At 45.3% G+C, this 26,999-nt stretch overlaps 1 protein-coding gene across 1 annotated transcript in view; it reads right to left on the reverse strand.

Moving 5' to 3' along the window:
- Positions 1-26,608, reverse strand: part of DCLRE1A (DNA cross-link repair 1A) — a 133,188-nt gene extending 106,580 nt beyond the window's left edge. The window contains exon 1 of the mRNA XM_078643859.1: positions 25,722-26,608. Within this exon, the coding sequence (XP_078499985.1) occupies positions 25,722-26,187 (466 nt within the window). The 5' untranslated portion in view covers positions 26,188-26,608. The remainder of the gene's footprint in view (positions 1-25,721) is intronic.
- Positions 26,609-26,999: the final 391 nt, after the last annotated feature.

A 26,999-nucleotide genomic window follows, 5' to 3' on the forward strand; every position in this document is an offset into this window, starting at 1 on the left:
GATAACCCTGAAATTAACATTTGTGCGCATATGGCGCACACATGGCACCTTTACAAATACAAAAAAGTGCATTTGTGAAAGAAATCGCAAATTACCACCAACTTGAAGTTGGTGGTAATTTGCGATTTCTTAAGGAGAAATCGCACAACTTGGGTGATTGATACATAGCATTTAAGGAATCGCAATTTGCGATTCCTTAAATGCTTACGCAAAATTAAGTAATCGCAAATTGTGCGATTCCTTAATTTTACGATGAGAAAACATATCATACATCGCGTTTAGCGATTTTTTTTATTCGCAAACGCTGTATTTTTGCGAATCGCAGCGTTTTTGAATGAAAAATCGTTTGATACATATGCCCCGTTGTGTTATGGTAAAATCTGTGGAGCCTGTGGATGTCCTACATTGGAAAAGTTTGCTTCTGTAAAACAATGCTCTTGGTGTAGAGAGTATGTCCTGTGTTTAATCCCATTTCAACATATCACATGTGGATTTTATGACAATTACTATAAATTGATGGAGGGTTTTATACATCCTCACACCTCTGATATTTTTCATGGCAGTATTACTCGTTTCACTGATGCCATGGCTTGTCCTCTGAAATTAAATTTACCATTGGGCACAAGGTCGTTCTATTGATGAATGCGCCGAATAAAAGACAGAGTGACTAGGTTTAAAGTACATTTTTATTTTTCTGTTTGTTCTTATATTTTTGCCTGTTTTGCTAAAATTAATTAAAATGGTTAACCTTTTTTAAAAGCTTTATCATTTTCTCGTTTAAACAACATGCAGCAACATGATGCCCATGAGTATGAAAAGCATAACTCTGACAATTTTAAATACTTTAACATTCTGGAATGCAAGTTGACTTACAAAGGAAGCGAAACCATTATAAGCCTACAGGAGAGCTTAGGAGCGGAGGGGGTGCCAATAGATCGTAATGTTCGACAAGGCCGCAGAGGATTTGGGAGGATACATAGCACAGGAAATAAAACATCAAATCAGTCAGAGATATCATCATCCAGCGTTAGCAGATAGTCTCGTAGTGGCTGGCCTATATCTTTAGGTCTTGAGGTAAGCGTCTGGAATGTGTTATAGTTTTCACTGATTTTAATCACACTAGATCATACTTTTCAACCATGTAGAATCCAAGGGGCGAGATTAACTTCCCCAATGCAGAGCCACACCACACTTTGCGAGAAAACGTGTAATTGTGCTGAATCAGCAGAGTTCCTTAGGAACCTCATTGGCATATCCCAAGAATGCCAGGAGTGGAGAGGGAATCAGTGAGAAGCCTATCATTGTAGAAAGTAGGGAAAATATGTTGGTCCAGTAGCCACCCACCACAGGGCATGTTCAGGTCAGATGTGTGAAATCCGACTCAGTGTCTTGCCATTTAGGACATTGACAAGAGTATGTAGGGTCAAAGCGGGCTAATTCCCATTGAGCGATATAGGCTTGGTATAGGAATGTGTAATGTAGAAGTTTGTGTTCATGGTTAATTGAAATGGGTTCAGTCTGAGTGCAGCAGTAATACCAAATTTTATCAGGTATAGGTTGTCTGAGGTTGTGATCCTGGGTCTATCAGGGCCAGGTTTTAGGGCTACGCAAGCTTGGTAGAATCTAGAGACTAGCCATCTCCTGTCCGAGTCAGTAATGACGAGCATTAAGGGAGAAAAGTCATCTTCAGCAAGGGGGTAGGAGGACATGCAGGAGCACAGTGTATTATGTGGGCCCTTACGTATGAAGTGGTCCATGAATGTGGCATCCCCGAACAGGTCTGCATGCATATGGCAATCAGGGAAAATGTAACTGATAGTGTCCAGATCGTGTGTGGGGAAGCCATGGGTTATTAGCCAGAGGTATGGCAGGAGAATAAATGGGCCCTCCCCCCAGGCGTCGTCAAAACCTTCACAAAGGCTAGCTTGTGGTGGCAAGCATTTGAATGTCATATGTATCCCTGAGGATGCCTTTGGGTAGTAATGAGGGGAGCGGGACCTGCCCAGCCTGAGCTCTCTCAGGAACACGGGCATCCAGGTGATACCAATGGTACCCAAACTGGCATTGCGCTGCAAGATAATAAAGGTGCAAATCCGGTACACCGCAACACCTCGCTTGTAAGGGGGCACCAGGGAGTCCTATCTAATCTGGGGTTTGCACCCTGCCCATATGAGGCGCAGCAAGAGGCTAAGCAAGGTATCGTAGAAAGCGTTAGTCAATGGGATTGGTATATTGTGAAAATAATATAGGAAGTGAGAGAGTACAACCATTTTGATGACAGCCACGTGGGTCGCCATAGAAAGAGGACGTTTTATCCAATGGTCAATCTGCATGGTTAGCCGGTCGATGGCAGGACAATAGTTATGACAGATTATCTGGTTTTTTTTCCTGTGGAAGTTAATGCCCAGATATTTGGTGGAGTCCGTGCACCAGGTCTAAGGGTATTCAAGAGGCTCAATTTTTGTGGCATCAGTGAACGGGCAGGGTTCGGATTAGGCCAAGTTAATGTCCTGGTCAAGGAGACCTCAGAATCTAATGAGCTCCCTTATCAGCAGGGGAAGATTGGCAGAGGTGTGGCAGACAAAAATCAGTATGTCGTCCGCATACATGACCAGTATTAATGGACCATTGAGGAAGTGCAATCCCTGCTTACAAGTTGCTCCTACAAGTGGCAGACTAAAGGGTCCATTAGAACAATGAAAAGGAGTGGTGAAAGAGGGCATCCTTGACGGGTCCCTCAGGCTACTGGGAAAGGGTCTGTGAGTGAATCACTGACCCGGAGGCAGGCCACCGGTTTCGAGTAGAGGTGCATGATCAGAGTAGTAAAGCCACAAGGGAGGCCCAGTTTGTCTAAGATAGCTTTTAAGAAGGACCATCCTAGAGAATTCAATGCCTTCTCAGCTTCTAAGAAAGCGACAGCAGCGGGGACACCGGGGTAGATTCTATTCAGGTGTGCAAAGATAGTCTGCAGGTTCAGACAAGTCGATCTATGGGGGATGAAGCCTGTCTGTATGGGTGAAATAATATGTTCCATTAAAAGGAGTCTAGAAGCAATAACTTTAGCTAGTATTTTGTTGTTGAGGTTAAGTAAGGGCAGTGGGTGGTAAGAGGTGCAAACGCGGGCTCTTTACCCGGTTTTAGCAAGAGCGAGATTAACGATTCATGTAATATGGGTGGAAGAACACCTGACTCAAGGGCCTCGGCATACATCTCGGGCAGGTGTGGCATAATTATATGTTTGTACGCTTTATAGATTGTGCCCGAAAGCCCATCAAGGCCGGGAGCCTTAGAACCGTTGAGAGCATCTATATAGCCTGTATAATTTTCTACCAGGAGATCCATTCACTTAAGAATTGTTACTGGTCCTCCGTAAACCTTAACATTTTGAGTTTGGCAAGGTAGTCTGAAATCGACGATAAATTCCCGGACGTGTGGGACGAGTAGAGGTGTTTATAATAGCACAGCAGTTAGTCATGATGATACCCTCATTATCGGCGACCCGTCCATCCTCAGCAATTTGTGTAATGTGGAGATCTAGCCAATCTGTTGGGTCGCAGAAGGCACACCAAGGTGTGATTGGAAAGCTTTCCCTCCCCGTAGTGTTAAGCCATAGCATACTTTCCCAGGTATACCATTTTCTGGTCAGCCAGGTCTCCAAACTCCTTCAACAAGAGAGAACGACCGTGCAGTTGGGGCTCATTGCAAGGTTGGGAGTCAACGCTGTTTATGTCCAGTAGCTCAGGCTCAATACGGCTAAGACTGGTGCAGATGTCACGTAGAACTCCAGCATGTTTGGAGATACAAATCCTGCATATATATGCCTCGAAGGCTTTCCAGACCATGGCTTGGGTGGTGACTGACCCAGTCTTAAGTGTAAAGTTTTCCACAATGGAATCACGAAATGCATAGCGTAGTACCGCTTCATTGCAAAGCATTACATGGAAAGCGCCAGCTGAGCTCAAGACCGCCACTGTACGGTATGTCAAGAACCAGCCGGACTGGTGCATGGTGGGATAATGCACGTGGAATGGCTGACGTCAGTTGTCCACTGGGTTGCACTTACAGAGGCAAACTACTAGATGAGTCGGGTCCATACAACATGGGGACAGAATAAAAGGTATATTCTGAGGTGGTGGTGGTACAACAACATAGCGTTTATGAGGGTTGTCTGTTACAAACCTTGTGTAACGTAGTTACAAGTGTCCTGTTCTTTTGATTTTGCGGCGTATCACACGCGTCATATGTCATGCAAGACAAATGTGTCTATGATGTCATGCTTTACGCGCAGAGCAGGTTGAGTGCTGTTTGGTTGAAAGCTAGTGGGGTCCATCAGATGTTTAGGTTTCCCCCCAGAATGATCAGCTCAGGCTCCACCCTCCCCATCAGGACAGAGATGTCTTGGTAGTAATCAGGAGCTTCTACAGTTGGGGCAGCCAACGTATCAGCAAGTATGACATATCGGCTGTTCGGGTCAATGAAGCTGGCAGTATGTGTGAAGGGTGCACTTTTGTCAATTAAAGGTGCACATGCCAAAGGAATATGAGCTGTAGCAGGAAAAATAACGGTGCCCTCCACAAGAGGATGCAAATGTGTGCGATTAACGGGTAGGAGATGGGTCTCCTAGAGAAACGCTATTTTTACACCATGTCTCGCTAAATAAGATAGAACATGTTTGCCTTTGTAGGGATCGTTGAAACCGCAAATATTCCATGTAAGGCAAGTGATCCTACCTGTCCCGCTCGGCAGAATCATCGAAAGGCTAGATGTAGGAGTGGATTTGGAAGTGTAGGTGTAAAGGTGGTACATACCAGACAGGCATCAGCTAACAAACTTACAACAGTTCCCTCCACCCACCCACACCAGACGAAAAGACATCCGGCAAATCCCAATCATAAACAAAATAAAAACAAAAAAATTCCCAACATTCAGAATTGTGGAATACACCAAGGTTGGATGGTAACGCAATGGCCTGTGGGCCCTCATGCTGCAGGATGCCTGGAAATAGTGTTACCTACAGGTTACAATAGGATGACAGTAGAGGTGACAGCGGGGTGTCGTAGAGATGCAGTAAAATGGGAATGTGAGGATGCAGTCCGTAATCAATGAAGCAGGGAGTGCAGCCGTGGGGTTAGAGATACAGAGTGATCAGTCCAGTGATGGTCAGTCCACGGCCACAGAAGGAGATGAGCAGTCGGGGTATTTCAAGGAGGGGACATTGTCCATGCCAGAACTCGATGGCTTCCGCTGGGGTGTCAAGAAAGTGGGACTTGCCACTTACTTCTATCCATAGCCAAGCTGGTTAAACCATGGCATATTTAAGGGCCAGCTTGTGAAGAGAGTTTTTGACATCGGTGATTTTACATCATTCATCCGGCACAGTCAAAGTGAAATCGGGGAAGAAGGAGATGGTGGAGCCCTGAAACTGCAGCAGGCCTCGTTCGCAAGCCAAGCGCAGAGCAGTGTCTCTATCCCTATAGTTAAGTAAATGGGTGACAATGTGGTGTGGGTGTCTGGGACCGAGAGAACAGTGCGTTCGTTTGACCACCAAGCTCGTTGTGAAGCTCAACAAACACATCTGGGCAGCCTACATCGGTTGATTCAGCTGTACAGAAAATGTGAACGTTATTACGGTGTGAGCGTGTCTCCAGATCTTCGTTTTGTGCCGCAACTATTTTGAGTAGGTGCTCCATTTATCCAGGTGCTTCACGGTCATAGCCGCCCCATTTTTAGTCGCTAGATGGGTTCCTCAGCGCTATCCAATCTGGTGGCTTGTTGATCCAGATGTCCACCCATGCAGTTGAGCCTACTGGTGAGCGTATCAAATCTAGTGTCAATTGAATGGAATGATGCTCCTCGCTCAGCCACAATAGCAGCTTTTATATTGGACCTGCGATGGGCAAGCCCAGCACAAAGGGGGTAGCTTGGCTCAAGTGACAAGGCAAGTGAAGGCTGTAGTGTTAAGCCGGCTCTGACCCAATAATAACTCCTTGTACATCCACACCAAAAAGAAGGACACCACACCACTGCTGTAGAAAAATACGATTTCTTTATATAAAAGTTCTTTGTTGTAAATAGGGTTGTATGGGAAAGCACATATACATTTCTTTTGGTCATACAGTTCTGGTAATAAATAGTATTAATAAATAGAATAACTTCAGGAATGAGCATCACAATAAATATCACAATAAATATCAGAATAAATATCAGAATAAATATTGGTTCATTTAAATAAACAACCACATGTTTCTTCTGGTATCGCTGCCACCAATTAAATACTTTCGAATCATTACATCTGCAATAAGTTTCAAATGGGAGAGATAACTCTTACAGTTTATGCTGTTTTCAATGGCCAGGTATACGGCTTCTCTGAGCACAAAATAAGGTTTGGGACTCTTTAATAATCACTCAAGGCGTATGCGCGTATATCTAGAAGGCAAGGAAACACAGTAAATACATCATTTGCACTCGGCGGTCACCGGGATAGGATCTCTGCTTTGCCGGTGAAGTCTATGCGCGCCTACGGGCTTTAGCACCACTTGAGTACAGGCGGCACCAGTTCAAAGTCATTAGACTGACGAACGGGCTGCCGGAGAGGTCACACAACCTTCGCGCACAGTCAAATAAATGCCGGTTCACAGTTCCTTCACAACGCTGCATTCACTATGAGGAAACGGGCCCACCTCACATCGGCTGCAATTCAAGATACGATTCAGTCGGGCACAGCACTCTTCTCGTTAGCGACGGGGCTCTCAGGGGCTCCACGGACCTCCCTCCGACTTCCGCATTCAGGGTGGTTCCCGCCCACAGCTACAGCTCCCGGGTCACTGGGGAGTGGCAGAGACGCTAGTCCCGCCCAACGAAGGCCGGCCTTTCCCCGCCCCGGCGCACCACCTCACCACCTTCTATCTGCGCAGGAAGCGCTCTACGCTGGTGGGGCTCGGAGACGTCCGAGCTCCCCTCTAGAGGCACCTGACGCGAAGGGGGCACAGCTGACGATCGCGGTCGCGGCGAACTTGCTCTCGCCTCGTGACTCGATAAGTCAATCACAGTTCACCACCGGGGGGGCGGAGACGCACACTAATCTGGCCACAGTCTTTGGGGGCAATGAGGTACTCGCTGGGCAGGCGCTGTAGGCGCTAGATCACTTCTCACGTAGCTGACTGGAACGCCAGTCAGACACAACGCCAGCAACCCTTTGCTGCTCTACTGCCTGCGCTACCAGCCACCTCAGGGGTCAACAGGGCAGGTGTCAATCTGGTGTCAAGTCTGGAATCTCTTAATCCTTCATTCAATCTATCTAAAATGGCCGCCAGGGACTGGGCCTTATATAGCCAGTGCCCTGGGGTACTGGCACGAGCCAGAAGGTTCTAGAACCTTCTCTGGCTGTGACAATGACAAGGCACTCTTGAGGGGTATTTAGGACACTCACAGCCACCGTACTGGGGTTCTAGAGCAGCCATTTTGTGTACCTGAGGAAAATAAAGGAATTCCTGTCAGAAATGCGCGCCAAACAAAGGGCGCCAAAACCTCAAGAGGCCAGGGTTCATGAAGGCTCCAATGGGAGTCACTTCACATGAGAAAGAAAGGGTGTCCACCATTTTAAGTTCATTTACACAGGTTGACAACCCCAGCTTGTAATGCCACAGGTTTGGGCCAGGCGCCTTGTAAATAGGTGCCACAAACCTTGTGAGCAACTGGGCGTCAAGGAACATCAAACCCCATGAAACAACACATAAAACGTCCTGGTAGACAAATAAAAAGCGAAAAATTTTGGGAGGTACAGGGGAACAAAAGAAATCATAGTGGTGAGGGGACTCTCAGAAGCAGACGGGTCTAACAGGTGCCATGTGCTGCCTCCAAGCCAGTATCTTTATCAGGGCTATTATCAGTGTCTGAGAGGGATCCCTGGGGGATTGCAGGCTTAGATTGTTCAAAAAGTAGTTTGCCTTGCTTAGAGTCGCATACCAACCCATTGATGTGGTTGCGCAGGAGGGGGCAGGCAGTGCCCTGTGAGGAGCAAGAGACAGGGCCGCACCCCAAAGTGCCCACAATAGAATCGCTGAGACCACGATCACCACCAAGAAGGATGACCTGGGATGGATCCTGTTATTGTTTCGATTTGTGCTCTTGTGTTCTGAAATTCGAGTTTTAACGCAAAATTAAAACTCGAATTTCAGAAAACAAGAGCACAATTCGAAACAATAACATCCACAGCAGTTTAGCAATACATTGGACTAAAAATCGTCATACTGTAGCTCAGTTAAAATTTCAGGTGATAGAGATAGTGAAACCCGCACCTGGGAAAGATTTAACTAAGACTCTACTTCAGAGAGAGATCTATTGGATCAGACGCTTGAACACTCAAGATCCCAAAGGAATCAACGATAAAATAGATTTAGGATGCTTTTTATAGTAGCAGCCTAGTTGGATGGCAGGACAGGTTATTGCTTTTAATTCATACACTTGAACCAAAGTTAAAAAGTCCTTAGGACTTTGATTATCATCTTTTGCTGATTGTTATTATGCTTATACCCAGACATGTATTAAAGAGATCAGTAGGAGGCTTCAAGTTTAACACTTATTATCTTCACATTTTTTTCGTAAAAAAAATTTTGTACACTTTTTCGTGCATTTTTTTGTTTTAACACCACTTTTATATCACGGTATAGTGGAGACAGGTATTTGGTTTGTTGTGTCTCACGGTATTGTTAATGCTAATAAGTGGCTTTTTAAAAAAATACGGAGAACATTTATTGTGATTATGTTGCGTTTTCTCTTTCTTTGGATAGGCGTGAAGTATAGAATGTTTTGGTAGTTAGTAATGGCGCCGGAGTACGAGCACATCGGAATGTAGTCCATCGTTGATTTTAGTAGGTTCTGAAATAAGATAGGTCGCGTCTAGTGCATACGCATGCGTGGCGTTCCTTGGCAGTTAAGCGCGACGAAGACGTCCAGAGGGGAGCTGAACATTACTTCGGTTTTATCTGATTTGAAAGGTTAGTGTAACCTCCGTAACATTGTTGAGTTTCAGTGGAAGGTCCTCTCGATGTGTCTTACAGATTGCATTTACAGATTCGTCTTTGACGAGAGAGAACGTTGGGTCAAGCATTTAAAAGGCAGCGTTTAAGTTTAGTGGCCTCACTATCAGGTTAGTGGTGAGGTTTTCGTTTGAATATGTGATTCAGTTCTTGACTGAAACGTGTCTTGCTAAATAAGTATCACCCATGTCATGTTTACAGATTTTCTCATCGATTTGAGCACATAATCGTGGAGCGATTCGACAGTAAGCTTGTACTTTATTTCAACTATTGCGCACTTTTATCACAAGCAAGTTATCCATTGGAGCACTTAAGACACTGCGGTGTATGTAATGGTAGTGTCGTGATTTGTTAGGTGTATTTCAGCAACCAGCGTTTTTTTTCGTTTTTCACTTTATTTTACTAACCAAACACAGCTCTTTTTAGAATTTTAGCATAATGCCTTGGGTATAATCCACAGATGGTATCTGTTATAACAAACTATGTTATACGGTTCTAATGTATACTATTATGGACTGCTTCACCCAAACATGGGTTCTATGAAATGAGAGCATGTTCTACTTTTTTGTTTACAGATTAGTCCCCTGAAGAAGGGCCGATGGGGCCTGAAATGCATTGGGCGGTTCTACAAAAAAATGCTTGTACAAAGTTATTTATGTCTAGAAAGAAGTGATGTAAACAAATTAAAACACAAATGTTTTTGATGACATGATAATAGTGTTGTGAAATATAAAGCTAATTGAAATAGCAACAAAGAGTGTATATATTTTCAGATTTCAATCAATCTTTCGATTTAGGTAACTATGCGCAGAGGCCACGTGGAAACACTTGAAATTACAATTAAAAGCCTAATCTTTGACATAGAAGGGAAAAGACAATTTGAATAAGTTGGGATTTTACACAAGATTTCTTTGTTCCGAAATCTGCGACATAAAGTGGAGACAGGAGAAATGTAAAATAAAGACATTTTGGCTTTATAAATTGGCATTCTTCTGTTTGAATCATAGGTGATTGACGTGGCAATGAATTAAGAGGTGGAGTAACCAGGGCTGCACATAAAGTACCAAAATTAATTTTCTCCCTTGTGTCCTTGTACTTCACAATTTTGGTGAAAAGCTATTTGCAACCCTGCTGTAATACTACAAACTGTAGTGCTGGCCCAGTAATTTCAATACAGGCATGATTGGTTAGTGTAATACTCGTAATTGCCGGGCCAAGCCCCCAGTAGTTCCTTTGTTATTACAAGGTGACATAATTGTAGACTGAACCATTATTCCACAAGCGTAGGGAAAATCATCCCACCCAACACACCAAACCCCTGGAATATTTGTGCAAGTGCAAATACTACATTCCTCCCCAACATGCATCAGAATTCAAACAAAGCCATTACAAACACAAGAAAAGCAACCAGTGATTTGTAATAGTCAGCCTCAGGTTGTCACTGTACAAAATTAATATATCGCTCTGATGATGTGGGATCCAACCTCCAATGATATCGAGGAGGAGTCTTTGATGGGTATCAGTTTGTCGGTCCACTGGTGCTTCATGGGTTCAGAGGACACACTGGGAGGTTTTGCGTCAATACTTTTGAAACCTATCGCCCCTCCATTTATGTGAATCCATCCAACATGGATTTCATAAAAGACCTTTAATAATTTCAGGTCTAAGCACCCCTCCCTCCATGAACAGTTTCTGGGATTTACTGTAATCGTGCACTCTTTCACAAGTCCATGCTTCTCTTCCCTGAAACATCAACCCCCTCCTCTGAGGAGACTTGTGTAAAAAGACAGTGATAAAATATTTGTGTTGTGGCGTCATGTGCTAAGGTGGCATGCACCATGATGTCACTTGCAAACTACCTAACTTGGTTAGTCCCGCCCCTTCTTTTTTTTAGGACTTGTGCCCTGGAGGGGGCGAGAGGAGGTCAGTCAGTATAATCACGTGTGCAACTTGTTGTTTACTGCGCAGTTTTAAGTGCATGATCAGCCTGGAGAGAATCGGATTATAGCAAATCATAGTGTAGGCTTGTAAGCAGGGTCGGTGGCAGTAGAGTGGAAAGGTTGATGCCATTGGTCAGGATAGGGGTGCCGGCACCCTGTTCTGGGGCGAGAGTATAAAGGAAGCGTGTTGAGCACCAATGCATCCCCTCTCTTCTTGTTTCAGGGACCCAGCTGGGATGCATTTAGGCTTGCAAGAGTGTCTTAGACTCTCGCAGGCACTCCAATTTAAAAGTAGAGTTATGATTGGCATTGGGATCTTTATTTGCCTTGGGCCATATCGCTCCTGTGGAAGTCAGAGTCCTGCAAGTTCTCTGAATGGCAGCCAGCAACCTGCGAAAAATGTTGCTGCCAGCCATTACAGGACTCGTTGACTTCTAATCTATGCCGCAATATCCTCGGGGTCTGGCTATAAATAACTGTACCGCTATGAACCCATCAAACTGAGGCCAGTTCATCGACCTGCGATTGATGAAAGGCGGGGGAGACCTGTGGGAATTCAGACCTGTATCTGCAGGTTGCTGCAGTGGGAGGTTGGCTTGCTGTGCCATTTTACGGGCTCGAGCATAGTGAGATTAAGCGATAGTTCTAGGATTACGCAAGGCCGCCTGTTGGGGGAGGAACAAGGGCTAAGGCCGGGTGGTTTCAGATTAATATTCAGTTTGTGATTGCTCGCTCTTCAGCGGTAGCACAACACACATTTGCTTTCTTTAGGCACCAGCCGGTGCCACCACCTGCTTCAGTGCACCCATGCTGTTAGTAGCAAAGACGGACAAGCTTCCCGAGACAAAACGCAAGGGCACTGGAATCAAGAACGTACCCTCTTAATCATAACTCTTCCCTCTCAATGCCACTGTAGAGTTGGAGGTCGTTTCTAACTTGAGGAAACAAATTGATTGCTTTTCCTCCCACATTATTCTTTCTGCCTGTCCCGTCACTGGGTCATAATTTCTGCTCTTTAGAGGTAGTTGACCGTATTGCAGACTGCACCTACATTGTTTATTTGCCAGAGATAATGCTGCTACGGGAGAAGACCGACATTTTGGAATATGGGCTGCGCATTTATCAAATATTTTCTTTCCACTGGAGTCTAGGAAATACCACAACAGACGTAATTAGAGCGCGGCTCAAACCATGGGTACTTTGAAGTAATCTGTTTTCTTTTAAAACAGATTTTGGTAGTGTGTGTTTTTATTTTTAACAGACACTGGAGCCTTTTACCTATCAGGCGTGAGTGGCGCTGTAGCAGAGATTATATCAAAACACATTTTAATCGACTGGCCAGGTGTTTTGAAATTATTGGCCCAGATGACAGCGTTAATGCAGTCGTACCCCGCACCTACCACATTCGCAGGGACCAGTTACAGCTCTGTCACCTCATATTTCCCCTGTCTGACAAACATGGAATGTGTGCAAATGAACTGGGAAGGTGGAATGAGCAGAGAAATGCCAGATTCCTTAAAGCTGAGCAGTTAACGTGGATCTACTATATTTCTACAGGCACTTACTTCTCCTGGAAAGGGATAAAACTAAACAAGCATTGGCACAGCCCATAGGTCTCGCCTTTGGGACCTTATAAGTGTTTAGTTATCCAGCACAAGATCCTTGGTGCAACAACATCAAGTATTGCATGGCTAAACACTTATAAGGTCCCAAAGGCGAGACCTATTGGTTATGACAGTGCTTGTTTTAAATAGGTGTGGGATTTTTCTTGTTTAGTTTTCACTTTATCTCTGTTTGAAGCATTGCATTAATACTTTAATACTGGGACATTATTTTTACAGCGGCAGCTTCTAATTGTCAAGGCAGAGCACAGTGGAGTTTACCTCACCTCACTTCCTGACCAGCGCTTTTAAGCCCACTCTTCGCCGCACCCGCTTCGCGGGTGCCGCTTCACAGGCTGCGGACACCGGACCAGCTGAGCATCTTTGTGTGGCGGTAAGGCGGCTGTGGGCGCGAGGCGTCAGCGGGGCTGCGAGCGTGCAGGGACTTCATTTCCCAGAAGTCCCTGCTAGACCGACGGAGAGCTTCCGGTCCGCTCTCCCTGCTGGCCCGCCCCCCGCCCCCCCCACGAGGTGCTTAAGAGGAGTTCCCAACCGCCAACACTTGGGACATTATTTTTACAGCGGCAGCTTCTAATTGTCAAGGCAGAGCACAGTGGAGTTTACCTCACCTCACTTCCTGACCAGCGCTTTTAAGCCCACTCTTCGCCGCACCCGCTTCGCGGGTGCCGCTTCACAGGCTGCGGACACCGGACCAGCTGAGCATCTTTGTGTGGCGGTAAGGCGGCTGTGGGCGCGAGGCGTCAGCGGGGCTGCGAGCGTGCAGGGACTTCATTTCCCAGAAGTCCCTGCTAGACCGACGGAGAGCTTCCGGTCCGCTCTCCCTGCTGGCCCGCCCCCCGCCCCCCCCACGAGGTGCTTAAGAGGAGTTCCCAACCGCCAACACTTGGGACATTATTTTTACAGCGGCAGCTTCTAATTGTCAAGGCAGAGCACAGTGGAGTTTACCTCACCTCACTTCCTGACCAGCGCTTTTAAGCCCACTCTTCGCCGCACCCGCTTCGCGGGTGCCGCTTCACAGGCTGCGGACACCGGACCAGCTGAGCATCTTTGTGTGGCGGTAAGGCGGCTGTGGGCGCGAGGCGTCAGCGGGGCTGCGAGCGTGCAGGGACTTCATTTCCCAGAAGTCCCTGCTAGACCGACGGAGAGCTTCCGGTCCGCTCTCCCTGCTGGCCCGCCCCCTGCCCCCCCCACGAGGTGCTTAAGAGGAGTTCCCAACCGCCAACACTTGGGACATTATTTTTACAGCGGCAGCTTCTAATTGTCAAGGCAGAGCACAGTGGAGTTTACCTCACCTCACTTCCTGACCAGCGCTTTTAAGCCCACTCTTCGCCGCACCCGCTTCGCGGGTGCCGCTTCACAGGCTGCGGACACCGGACCAGCTGAGCATCTTTGTGTGGCGGTAAGGCGGCTGTGGGCGCGAGGCGTCAGCGGGGCTGCGAGCGTGCAGGGACTTCATTTCCCAGAAGTCCCTGCTAGACCGACGGAGAGCTTCCGGTCCGCTCTCCCTGCTGGCCCGCCCCCCACGCCCCCTATATTACATCATCCGCCTCCCGCAGCGCGGGACGCAGCCCGGGCGAAGACAGGGCAAAGACTGGGCCGTTTGAGGCCGTTCGAGGACGGCCGAGGACTGGACTGGCCTACTCTCTTTCGCCCATCTGGAAACGGCCAAACTGTGGGTGGAGCTGCTAGGAATTTTTAAAATTTATAGAAGGTTTTTATTAGGTTAGGTTTTTAGGTTGTTATTGTTAATAAACATGTCAGTTAGGATAACCCGTAGTAAAACTGGCAAGGGAAACACTTCAATCAGTGGCCCTATGGATGACTTCATCACTCGTACTAACCTGGCCATTGATGAGGAAATTTCCAAATTACAGACTCGTGTTTCCCTTGAGTTGGCAGCTGCTAGAAGATTATCGGAGGTAATTACTACCTCAAAAAAATCTTCTCTGGGGTCTATCGCCACTGCTGTTACCCCGGAGCGACCTGCCATTTCTAAGTCACTAGTTTTGCAGGCAGAGGTCCACCAGGTTCCAACTCTACAGCTTGCTCCACAGGCTGTAGAGCTAACTGAAGATGCCGGTGATATTATTTCATCTGTATCGTCTCCTGTGAAAAATGTTTCTTTTAATTTTTCGATTCCAGCATCTGTAAAACCCCTTGCTGATACGCAGGTCATTAGCTCTAATTTCCCTGACCCCGTAATTTTTAACTCATCCAGAACTAATCTAAATTTGGGTACTTTCCCGCAGAGGAAAAAGATCCCCCGGTATACCTACTATGGGAAAAGGGCAAGAGCCGGACAGAAACCAAAATTGCCCCCTATACAAAGTCCAAAAACAATTGGAGGGATTATTCCTAATGAACAGATACAACTAGAAGGTGCTAAGGGGATGTCAGAACCCGTCCAAACCATTAATATACCCCAAGAGGGGGGCCTAATTGCTGAGGGCCAGGAAGACAAGGAAGGGAAGGACGGGGAATTCATAGGCATAGTTTGGGAAACACTTAAGAAACTACTCTCCCCTCTTGCTCATAGACTCTCATCCATCGAAAACAGTCTGTTGGAGATGGAGAAAAGTATTATAGCCTTGGCTACTCTTGGCTTGAGAAGCCTAGAAAATCAGGGCATTGGGGTCGAGGATTCGATCTCACAGGTGTCCTCTTCTATTCCTCTACCTGTAACACCACTGGAACGTCCAGTTCCGAAACCACGTACAGTGGGTGTGAATCAAACTGTTGCATCTAAACCTGCTGTCCCCCCCCCGGTCTTCTTGTATTATACCCACTACAAATTCTAATGTAGTCCCTTCTTCAAAACCACGGCCCACAGACTCTCGTCAACAGCACTCCCGGGGTACCTCTGTAAAGAACAATTTTAGAGGGGGTTATATTGATCTCCCCCCAGAGGCTAATGACTATGTGGTTGTTTTGACGGGTGTTTCTGAGCTTGAAAATGACCACCACGAGAACCATTGGTCCCTGAGGAACAAGACAATGCACTGGCTCAATATGAACCGTGCAATTCCTAACGGAAGAAAAAGCAGGGTGCTGATGGTTCGACGTGTTCCTTGGGTGGGCCCTACAAAGAAATCTGTGGTTGGAGATTGTGTAGTGGTGACCTTTGAGGACCCACATACAGCACGCTATATATGTTCCTGTCCCAACGGGGAAGGTTCTTATGTTATCCCTAGACTCTTGTCCTTTTTCTACCCCCCACCCCCTAAAAAACCTTTGAATGATGGATGGTCACTGGTACAGCGTCATCCTTGGAGGACTTACTCCTCTAATTACCAAGATTCCTTTATGTGCTGGAATGGCCTACCCACCCAGAATAGGTTTGGTAGCCTTGAGGAGGTAGACTGACTTATAAGGCATCCAACGCCCAATGTAGAACTAATGGTCTCTGCAACTTTTATGGCAGGGCCTCTTGTAAGTCCTTCTATAATGACCGACTCCAATCATGGACATATGGAAAGCTATTCAACTCCGACACTAGCACAAACTGATAATGTTGAGGAATGTACAGTTGATAAGACTAGTTCTTTATCCAGGGTACTGATTTTGGACGCAGAATTAAGGTTAGACGATCCACAGCAAGATAGTGTAGCCCCCCCCTTGGTACCATCGGTTCCTAATGTTGAATCTGATCCCCCCGGTACAGAGTCAACCCCACATTTGTTTTTCCTGTCATGGAATATCGCTGGAGTAGGCAAAAATCTGAGAGACCCAGAATGGGCAGATTATGTCGACACCAGCGACTTTTGCCTATTGCAAGAAACTTGGGCACTGGATATTCCACACAGGATGGGATACAAAACTTTTGGCATTAAGGCCACTCAGTCCGCTAGGGGAAGGCCATGCGGGGGATTGATCATATGGCTTAAAATTACTTTAGCCATAAGAGTTGATGTCATAGATACAGGAACCCCCGACATTCTGGCCTTAAAAATTACATCAACTGAAGGGGGTGAATACTACATTATTAATGTTTATAATAGACCGATAGGGTATTCCAAAGCTTCGCCCATCTTGGAAATTCTGGATACCTTTTTAAAGAGGGTGGTGGGAGAAATCCCTGTAATATTAGGGGGCGATCTAAATTGCAACTTTGAACCGATCCTTGGGATTTCCGATGTTCTTCAAGAAGAAGACCAAGCATATAACATCCCCCAGCTTGACACCGTGAATTATGTCCCGTGTAGCACTCTGGCGGTTCAATTATTGAGGCTAACAGTTGATCATGGCCTCAGAGCGTGCAATGGTCGCCTTTCGTCAGATTTTATAAAACAACCTACCTTTGGGAAATCGAACAGTAGATTAGATTTTATTCTTGTTTCCTTGACTATTTGGCATTTTATGATTGATTTTAAAGTATCATCGAGGGTAGAGAGTGATCACTTTCCCCTGGAACTTTTTATTGATCCGCACATAATTAGAGACACTTACGACCTGGCAACATGTGAGGTGGTTACTGATGTCCAATGTGAGCAGGCACACATAATTAATAACAACAGACGTGCTTTAAAATGGCCACATCTTTTAAGGGAGGGTAAGACCTTGGCTGCAGTTTATTCATTGTTTAACAGCACTTTTTCACCTCTAGTAGGTCAATCTTTATCTACTGATAACTGTGATCATTTTGTTGAGTTACACAAAGGTTTCTTTGATGAATTGAGAGTTCATATGTCCAAACTGCCCAAGATGAATCAGCAAAATGTACGCGTGGGATGCCATGGGAAACTTTGGTATGACCATGCTTGTAAATTGGCTAAGAGGAACCTCCTTTATGCGATTAAAAACAAAACCCAAGATGATGTTAGACTCGCTAGGGAGGAGTACAAGCGAGTCCAAAGGGTAGCACAGAAAACATGGGAAGAGTCAATTTGGGCTGATATGTTGTCTGCTGCAAAACTTAATGATAATGTTGGCTTTTGGAGGTTGGTTGCAAATGGGGGCCATGCCGGTAGACCTGTGAGGGACTCGTTCATTGATGAAATGACATGGGTGATGCACTTTTCCAATTTGTATAAACCATATGATGACGGTAAGGAAGAGGAGCTCCCATGTCCACTACCACTACCTGTGTGTCTTGATTTTACTTTGGAAGAAACATATAGGGCAATCAATGAACTTAAACATAACAAAGCCCCTGGGCCAGACAAAATATCGGGTGACCTCTATAAACATGTACCTGAAGTTTGGGCACCCTATATTAATCGTTTGTTTAATGCTCTGTCCATTAATTGTAGTTTTCCTGATAGTTGGCGTGCAGCAGAAGTTGTTCCCATTTTTAAAAAGGGAATAAGGTCTGTTCCCTCTAATTACAGACCTATTAGTTTAATGGACACTCTGCAAAAACTTTATGCCAAGCATCTGCTTTTCAGGATAAATGACTGGTTGGAGGACTCGGCCATACTTTCCAAATTTCAGGCAGGCTTCAGGTCTAAGACCAGCACGATAGACCAGGTCTTTAGATTTTGTTGTCTGATTTGGAAGTATGTTTACATTCGGAAAGGACACCTGTATGTAGCCTTTATCGATTTGAGGGCGGCATTCGACCTTGTTCCTCGCAATCTGCTATGGAGATCATTAAACATAGCCGGTCTGCCAGACAGCCTTTTGGTCCACATTATTGAATTGCATGCTAGAAATCACGCAAATATTAGATGGGGTCCGAAAGGTGAACTGACGCGTGATATCCCGATCAAGCGTGGTGTCCGACAGGGATGCGTCCTGGCCCCAACTCTATTTTCTATTTTTGTTAATGATGTGCCTGATTATCTCAATACTTGCAATAACGATTCACCACAACTGAATGGAGAGAGAGTGCCTGCGTTGCTCTTCGCGGATGATACCATCTTAATATCCCAAACCAAGAAGGGCCTCCAGGCACTCTTAAACTCCTTCAGCAGTTACTGTGAGACTAAAGGGCTAGAAATAAATATTGACAAAACAAAATGTATGGCTTTAAATCCTATTAGACCGGATAGAGGGAACCTGACCCTGAATGGGGAAACTTTAGGTACTGTAGAGAATTTTACTTATTTGGGGGTGGTACTTGATTCAAAGTTGACATGGAAAGCGCAAATCGAAAAAAGTAAGGTGTCATATGCCCATAATGCAAAACCTATAATTTGTAGATTGAATGCTAGTACAAGTAAAAGTGTAACTCCCGTACTTGAACTTTTTAAATTTAAAATTCAATCCGCAGCTTTATATGGGGCTGAGATATGGGGTCCTTGGGCCAGGGAGAGTTTCCAAGGGCTCGATAACAAATTTATGAGATTGATTGTAAAGGTCCCAACCAGCACACCTTTAATACCTCTTCATCTCGATTTGAACTTTAAACGAACCGACCACCTAGCTATTATAAGACCGTTAATGTTCTGGATTAGGATTTGGTCCACTCCGGAACTGGTAGATTACAGAAATGGTCTCCAAGAAGTATTGAATCTGGACTCCTTCAATTCCATTCGGTGGTTCGGGCATGTTAAAAAATGGTTTAACAATCTGGGGTTGAGTTCCTTCTGGGAAAACCCAGAGAATTTACCAGCTCTTGCCAAAAATACAGTAAAAAGAGCATACTGGTGTTTCATGAATGACAGATATATTCATGATAGTAGAACCGGCACCCTAACCAATCATTTTTTAACCTTTAAAACTGAACCATGTTTTGAATCGTTTTTGGACGAAATAGAGCCTCCCCTTGCTAAGACTCTCTTCCTGAAGTTCAGGTATGGGAACCTCATGCTGAAATCTAATACTGAGCGTTGGACAAATAAAAAACTGGATTGTCCAAATAATATAAGTGAGAGATGCCCTATGTGCTCAGATATATGTAAGGAGAATGAGGTGCATATGTTATTCATATGCAAAGCATACCAGAAAGCTCGAAAAAAATGGCTCAAACCAATGTGTGCTCTTTTAGGCACTAGATCTTGTTATATAGCATACAGGATCCTAAAAACTAATACTGCACAGTTTATCGTATTCAGTATCAGTAGGTTTTTTCATTCAGTTTTTATTGTCCGAAAGAAAATGGGACAGGTACTTTGAAGATGGATAGATTTTAAATAGTGAATTCTGCTGTTAAAACTGTATTTGCCTGCTGAATGAACTATGTCCTTGATTTAATTGGTGAGAATTAACTTTACACCTTATTACTGTAATTATTGTTTTAATTGATCTTACACATGTATTATGTTCTAAATGTATGAGTTAAAGAATGTATTTATGTGTGTCTTTTATGGCCGTTGGCCGAAATAAAGAAATAAATAAATAAATAATACTTTACATATTGCCTCTTAGTTAAGCCTGAAGTTGTGAAGGTCATTCTGGATGCTGCCCTCTGTCAAGACCGACATTCAATGCGGAAATTGCCCGTTCAAAACTTGAAGAATTACAAGGACTGTGCCATATATATATATTGTGACCGTTGCACGAGCAGCTGTCCAATAGCTTTACAAAAGTAATACAGAAAATCAAAGACCTCCACAGAAATCTACCGCCACAGGTGGAGACCTATAAAGTCTCATTTGGACTTTCTTGGGAAGGGTCACAACTGTTTATCAATTTTTCTGTCCTGAAGAAGGTCTTAAGGATTTATTCTACTAAAGAGCGAGACGTCAACCACACAGTCCTTCTCCTGATTCTTGATTAATTTACATTGATGACTGTCTTATTATGAAGAATGAGTTGTCATCTCTTGTTTGATATAGGATTGGACTTGTTTCTGCAAATAAATTATAGTTTGATTTCACAATTTCTTATTTAATTTGTCTAGTGCTGTGTACCCGCCAGTAATTGTTGATTTGTACCCATTTGACTTGCATAAGCAGTATAAAAACTAAAGTAATTTGTTATCAAAAGATTTACTACTCCGTGTCTTCTTCATCTCTAATTTCCAGTATTTACACATTTAAGTTGGTCAAATGCTGTGCTCTGTATATTTATTACAAAGTTAAATTGCTGCAGTTTCTGACTAATCAGATAAGATTTAATGATTATTCTAATATAGAATCTTAAGCTGAAAAGTAATTAGTCTAAACAAAGTCCCTTGCTGGCACCTTTGACTCTATATTGTTTGTGGGCCAAGCAACCTGGTTAAGCACAGGTTAATTTGGGGTTTACTTGTGACTTCACTCTCACAGGAATTGAGGTTGCTGCTTAATTAGGATTTCACCCCCCTCAAACAGTAACCCATTTTCCTAAGTTGGTGTACATCGGTGAGATTAGGACTTGTGTTTATGCAGTGCTATATAGTGATTCTGTGTTACACTACAAATCCCAAATAAAGAATGTAATACCATTGAAGGTTTTTTTTCAATTCTCCTTGATTTACTATTTTCTAATTTACCCTCATTCTACCAGACTGTCTTTGTCTACACCTGCAAGAATGGACTTTGAACTCCCCAGCCTGGAGCACTACACTGTGGTTGAGTTCAAGTAGTTCAGTAAGGAAAGGGGACGTCCAGCTAAGAGGAATACCAGGAAACTGGAACTCCAGAAGGCTTGAGGGCCTGGGCAGAGGCTCACCAATTACTGGAAACTGCAGAGGACCAGGATGATGGGGGAATGTGAATGGGCCTGGACATAGGTCTTGAGTCGCAGCACCTGAAATGAGGGGACAACATGCCCACAGAGTGGTGCCCCCTCCCAGGACAAGGAACAATATAACTTCCAATGGCCTGTCCCCAGCGCTCAAGCTGCAGATGGTCAAGCTTAAGTTGGAGATAGAGGAGAGAAAGGGTGAGACAGCCTTAGCTGAAAAGAAACTGGCCATGGACGAAAAACTTGCTTAGAAGCGACTGGCTCATAAAAGAAGCCTCAGAGAGCAGGACATCAGAGCCCGGCAGGCCGAGTCCAGCAATAATGGTGGCAGCTTACCCGCAGTGCCCTCTGGAGACAGGGGGGTCCACAGTCCAATGGATCTGGTGCCTAACCTTGTTGTGGGAGATGACATCAACAAGTGGTTTGAGGTCTGTGAGCTTGCGCTGGAGATGAATATGGTCCCTGAGAAGGATTGTGGTGGGCAGTCTCTGAAGGCCCATGCCTAGTGAAGGGAGGGACACCCTGCAGAAGTGGATGAGGTATCTCCCCCACCCCCCATAGAAGGACACCCTTATCAGGAAATATGTGCTCAACACAGAAGAGTATATGCAGAAGTTTAGCGACAGCCAAAAGCTGCCCCATCAATCCTGGGAGGACTGTGTGGATTCCTTTTGCAAGGCACTGGATGGTTGGGTGAAGGGTAGTAAAGTTAAAGATTACCAAGGGCTATACAATTTGATGGCAGGAGGGCACATGTTCATTCTTTCCAGAGCTGCACAAACACCTGGGCGATAGTAAGCATACTGGCCTCAGGGAGCTTGCTAATGAGGCAGACCTCTGGCTGAGCACCAGAGTCCACAAGAAAGAAGGTACCTGGGAGTGACCCTTAGAAGGGTGGTACAGGTGGTTCCCCCAGCAGAGTTATGGGGCGGTCAAGGAAGACACAAACAAGTTCCAGAATAAGGGGAGCGGAAAGGGTTCCCATGCTCTTTCTGAAAAACAGGGAGGAGGTTCTGGTGGGAGGTGGGCCAGGGTGCCTCATTGTCAGCCCCCAGTGCTTTGACTGTTCTGAGTTAGTACCTAGGTGGGGGGAGTCTGTCAGTCCAAATAAACTACTCACTACTGGGAACTCTACAGCAGTGGCCAATGTGGCCTTAGGAGCAAGTAGTCCCCAGTGCAGGAGGTAGACCATGCCATTATCTCTTAGCTGGGAGATATACTCAGAGGGGGTGCTTGTGATCCCTGAGGTTGGAGGTCAGTACTTCCACCAGGTGCAGGAGGATGGGATCACTGTCACTGCCACAAGGGATGGCAGGGCTCGCCTCTCCAGGGTAGTGGAAAGGCTGGTTCTCCAGAACAGCACACAACCAGGTGTGTAGGATAACCCAGGCCCAGGGGCAGGACTTTTTCCGCCCATGGCCCTGGTATCCCTGGAGTGGGGTCCCTGGTATCCCTGGAGTGGGGTGAGACGGCGACTCAGAAGATGGTCAAAGTTAGCCTCCAAATCTCCATAGAATGCATTCTGGAGAATAAGTTGCCCCGGGTATCAGGAGAGCTGAGAGGGGCTGCCGCCAAGGGCCCCATGACAGTTCCATTTTCTGGGGTTACCACTCCCAAGTGTAAGGTACGGGAGCCCAGATTGAGGGGCAGAGTGTGAGAGGACTCACCCCTGTCCCTGCTCAGCCTCAGGGAAGAGACCCTGGGCTGAAAAAACAGTCTCAGGATGCCACCCTTGAACTGATGGGAGTAGGGTGCCTAACATCCAGGGCTGTTGCCCAACACTCTGAGAAACTGCAGAGGTCAGAGAACCGTCAGGAGCCAATAGAGAACTACTCGCCGGCCCCAAGGCTGGAAGAGAGGCCTACCCAATGTCTCCGCATGGAGCTCACATCTGGCAATGGATGGTCCGGGGTCTGGCTCTTGACACCGACAGCTGTCATTGGCCTCTGTAGGTTGCTGTCCTTATGAGCAGATTTTCTTTGGATTGTGGAATGGGCCCCATGACCTTGTTGGCACGGTTTGCCTACTGGTATGTCTCTGTAAGTAAATTAAAATTAGGTGCTTCACAGAAGGGGTCCACAGATAAGGAGAAGGGTTACCCATGGATCAGTCCAGTTGCTCAGGAAGAGTGTAGATAGAGGATTCCAACTGAATTATGAGGCAAAGAAATGACATAACAGGGCAGTCGTATGTGTGCCACCGCCTAAGCAAGAAAGCCCATTAAGGTACTGATTATTCTACCTTGGCTTTTGGCTAAAGGGGGTTGAGTTGGTCTTGGCCCTCTCTGCAGGGTCATCCCCAAAACTATTTGCTTTAAACTATCCTGGCTTCTAATTCAGTTTTTGTTGGCTTTTAGGACTCTGCACAATTTACCACTGCTAAAATGCTTGTGTTCTCTCCTTTAAACATGGTGTCATTGGCTTAAACCTAATTGCCACATTGACTTTACTTGTACGTCCCTAGTAAAGTGGTACTACATGTACCCAGGGACTATAAATGAAATGCTACTAGTGGGTCTGCAGTACTCATGGGCCATCTCTAACTTGATGAGGGGGGGGGGCATGTCTGTCAGCTACCATTCTTGCATAACACAAAGCCTGAGCACACTCACAAATGGTGTTGACACTAGTTTTTTGTGACCCTAGACAAGCTGGGGCCAAAGCAGGGAAGCAGAAAATTCCAACCATCTCTTGGGTGGAATCCTCTAGAAGCTTCTATTACTTCAAATTGGGCACCAGGTACAAATAAAGGACCCTCAGACCTAACTTCAGTACACCTCTGGAAGACTCAGGACTGCAACGCTGCAAGAAGTACTGCTAAAGTACTGCTCTGCTGCCCAAGTGAAAAAGACTGCACCTGCATCTTGAACCCAGGACCATCAGAATGACTCGAAGGGCTTGTTGGCTGGCCTCCTGATCAGAGCCTCAGGTACACAAATACTCCATCCACCCTGAACCCAGCACCTGAACAATGTCTGCGGTGAGTCTGCTCCAAAGTGGTGGACCCCATTCCTGGATCCTTAGAAATGTGCCTAAAAGTGATCTGCCAGCCCAGCTGTGGTCCAAGCAGAACTGACACAGCACAATGCAGTGCCTCGGAGCTCCGCCATGGAACTGCTGCTGCGTAAACAGCATCTCTGACACGAGACCACATAGCTCTTTGGAACTGGTGTTGCGTAATGTCTAAACGCATGAGCTCACATTGAAGCCCCGCAGCTCCTCGGAACTGCTGTTGCGCAACACATTCTCGACACAGGACCTCGTATCGCAGCCCATCAGAACCTCCGCTGTGTGATGCATCCTCTGAGTGGTATCTCACAGCACTCCACAAATATGATTTAAGGTACTTTTATTCAGCTGGCCTAACTTGGTCCCAGTATCCGGCCCGAGCTCTATCAAGGTCGTCCTGAACTTGTGAGTTTGTCCCAGACCGGCATGACCAGCTATCCCCAGTTGGCGCTCTGTGCTTCTAGGTACTATGTTTAGTTTTGGTTTTAATTTATCAAATTTTACTCTTTTATTAGGTCAAGTCTGGGCAGTGCATGTGCTGCTCTGGGAGGCAAGCTGTACTGATGTAGGGACTTGAAGCTCCGCCCGCTCTACGCCTATATTTTTCATTGACTTGTGTCACTACTTATTGTAAACTGTGGCTGTTCATTGGGCAAAAGGCTTAGTAGTCCCTCCTTATCTCTTTTGTAACCTCCTATGGAGACACCCCCTGTTAAGTGTATTGTTACTTGGTAGGCTTTAAATAAAGCCTCCGAGCACTATTTCTTCAAATAGCTTTGTCCTGAGGGAATGCACTCTCCAAACACCTTTTTAAAGTTTTTATAGCATGTATTTGCAATGCAATAGGGCTCACATTTGCGAGACTTTAAGCTTTTGGCATTATAAATTACAATGCCTTTTATCTATCTATTTTAAAAACAACACATAAATAAAAGGCATTGTCATTTACAATGCCAATAGCTCAAACTCTTGTAAATGTGAGACCTATTGCATTGCAAATGCTTGTTCTACATTGGCGTGGCTGTTTTCTTGTGTTGTCTTTTCACTTTATTACTGTTTGAAGTGCTGAATAAATACTTTACACATTGCCTCTAGGTTAAACCTGATTGCTTTTGTGCCAAGCTACTAGGTTCATTTGGAGTTTGCTTGTGACTTTACCCTGACAGGAATTGTGTTGCTGCTTAAATAGGGTTTCATCCCCCCTCCCCCCTCCCCCCAACCAATAACCCAAATTCCTAGACCTCTTAACTATACATTACTTTAAATCAACTTCCTGGTGTTGCAGGGTGTGTGCCTTCTCAAATTAGGATTTAGTATTGAGTGTATCTGGCTTGATGGACTGCCGTGTTAAAATTTTCCAAGCTTTACCTAAAGTTGGGCGAAACAGTGTTCTTTGGCATGTCAAAAGCACATATTCAAAGTTCAAACCCCAAATTGCATCCTTTTATGCATTTTAATAGGAAGTTGAATACATAAGACGCTTTAAAAATCCCCCCCAAAAAATAGTAAGACTTAAAATTGTTACATATAAACCGTTGTACAGCTTAATTCGATAAGGCTTACCCTTTTCTGCGCACTCTGGAGCATCCAAACATTCATCAACATGCCACCGAGGGGTCTGTACTAACAAAACAGAGAAAGGCATCTGGCAATTGGGGCAGTGCCCCTCATAAACGGGCCTTGGGATTCGAGGACTTTCCTTTTTTGCGGTTTGCCTTGCTGGACTTCTTGCATTTTGAGTGCTCACAACATGATCATTGACAGGTTTATCAATGCTCTTTTCAGGTGTGAGACCGGTTATTCTCTGCTGCTTTTGTTCCAGTGTGCTGTTCTTCGCCTTATCCATATTTTTTTTCCGCGTAACTGCGATCTTTGTGTTCTTTCTGACACTTCTCCTTGTTTCACATTCTGCGATATTGGTGGTCTTCGAGGACTGTGCGGTCTCTTCAGCATTTTGACTCTTTGATTTGGGTTTCCTGGTAGACTTGTAGTCCCAGATGCCATCTTCTAAAAGACCCTCCTCTGACATCTCACAAAGACCACAAAAACTGAGAAGTCAGCACTGTACGTGCTTCACCTAGGTCCAGGGCTTCCCAACATCTGTAGTGGCATCATTGACTATATACCCACTAATATGTGACCACGTTTAGACTATTCGGATAGTTACTGGAAACTCATGAAAGTCAGTAAAATATATGAACAAGCAGGCACAATCTACTGTAAAACTGTTATTCTATGTAAACGTCCACGGATTTGGGGGTTCCATAGATAGGCACTTGAGAATGATTGGTGTCTGCCACTGAACATGATCAGCCCATGCGCGTTATAGAACTTTGTAAATTGCCGATAGTCTCATATTTTGGGATGTGCAATCCCACCAACCTACCCCGATCCCGTACAAGGAAATGCTGTCCTCTTTCAAGCCTCTGAATGGGAGCCCGGGAAATTACGGCCACGGACATAGAAAGGGGACCACGATGGTGAAGCCAAGGATATGACAAAACTTGGAAGTCGTGATTATAGGAAGCAAGCTAATACATCACGGGAGAGGTGCACATGAGAGGTATCAATATATGCGTAGCATTGTGTAAGGTATCGTATAATTGTATACAAGCTGTAATTAATACACATTCGAATGTAATTAGTAAACTAAACGAAATTGTTGATTTGCTTCGGAAAGTAAACATTAAGGAGGGGTTGCAATACATTTATTATCAGAAACGGCTTGATGAAAAATTACCCGTATGTCCATGCTAGTAAAAGACATACTGAAAAATGGCCGCCAGGGCTAGACAATGCAAAGGATGAGCAGAGCACTATAACATGGTAAAAAATGTACGA

This window comes from Lissotriton helveticus, chromosome 5_1 (genome assembly GCF_964261635.1).
Source record: "Lissotriton helveticus chromosome 5_1, aLisHel1.1, whole genome shotgun sequence".
Classification (NCBI taxonomy): domain Eukaryota; kingdom Metazoa; phylum Chordata; class Amphibia; order Caudata; family Salamandridae; genus Lissotriton; species Lissotriton helveticus.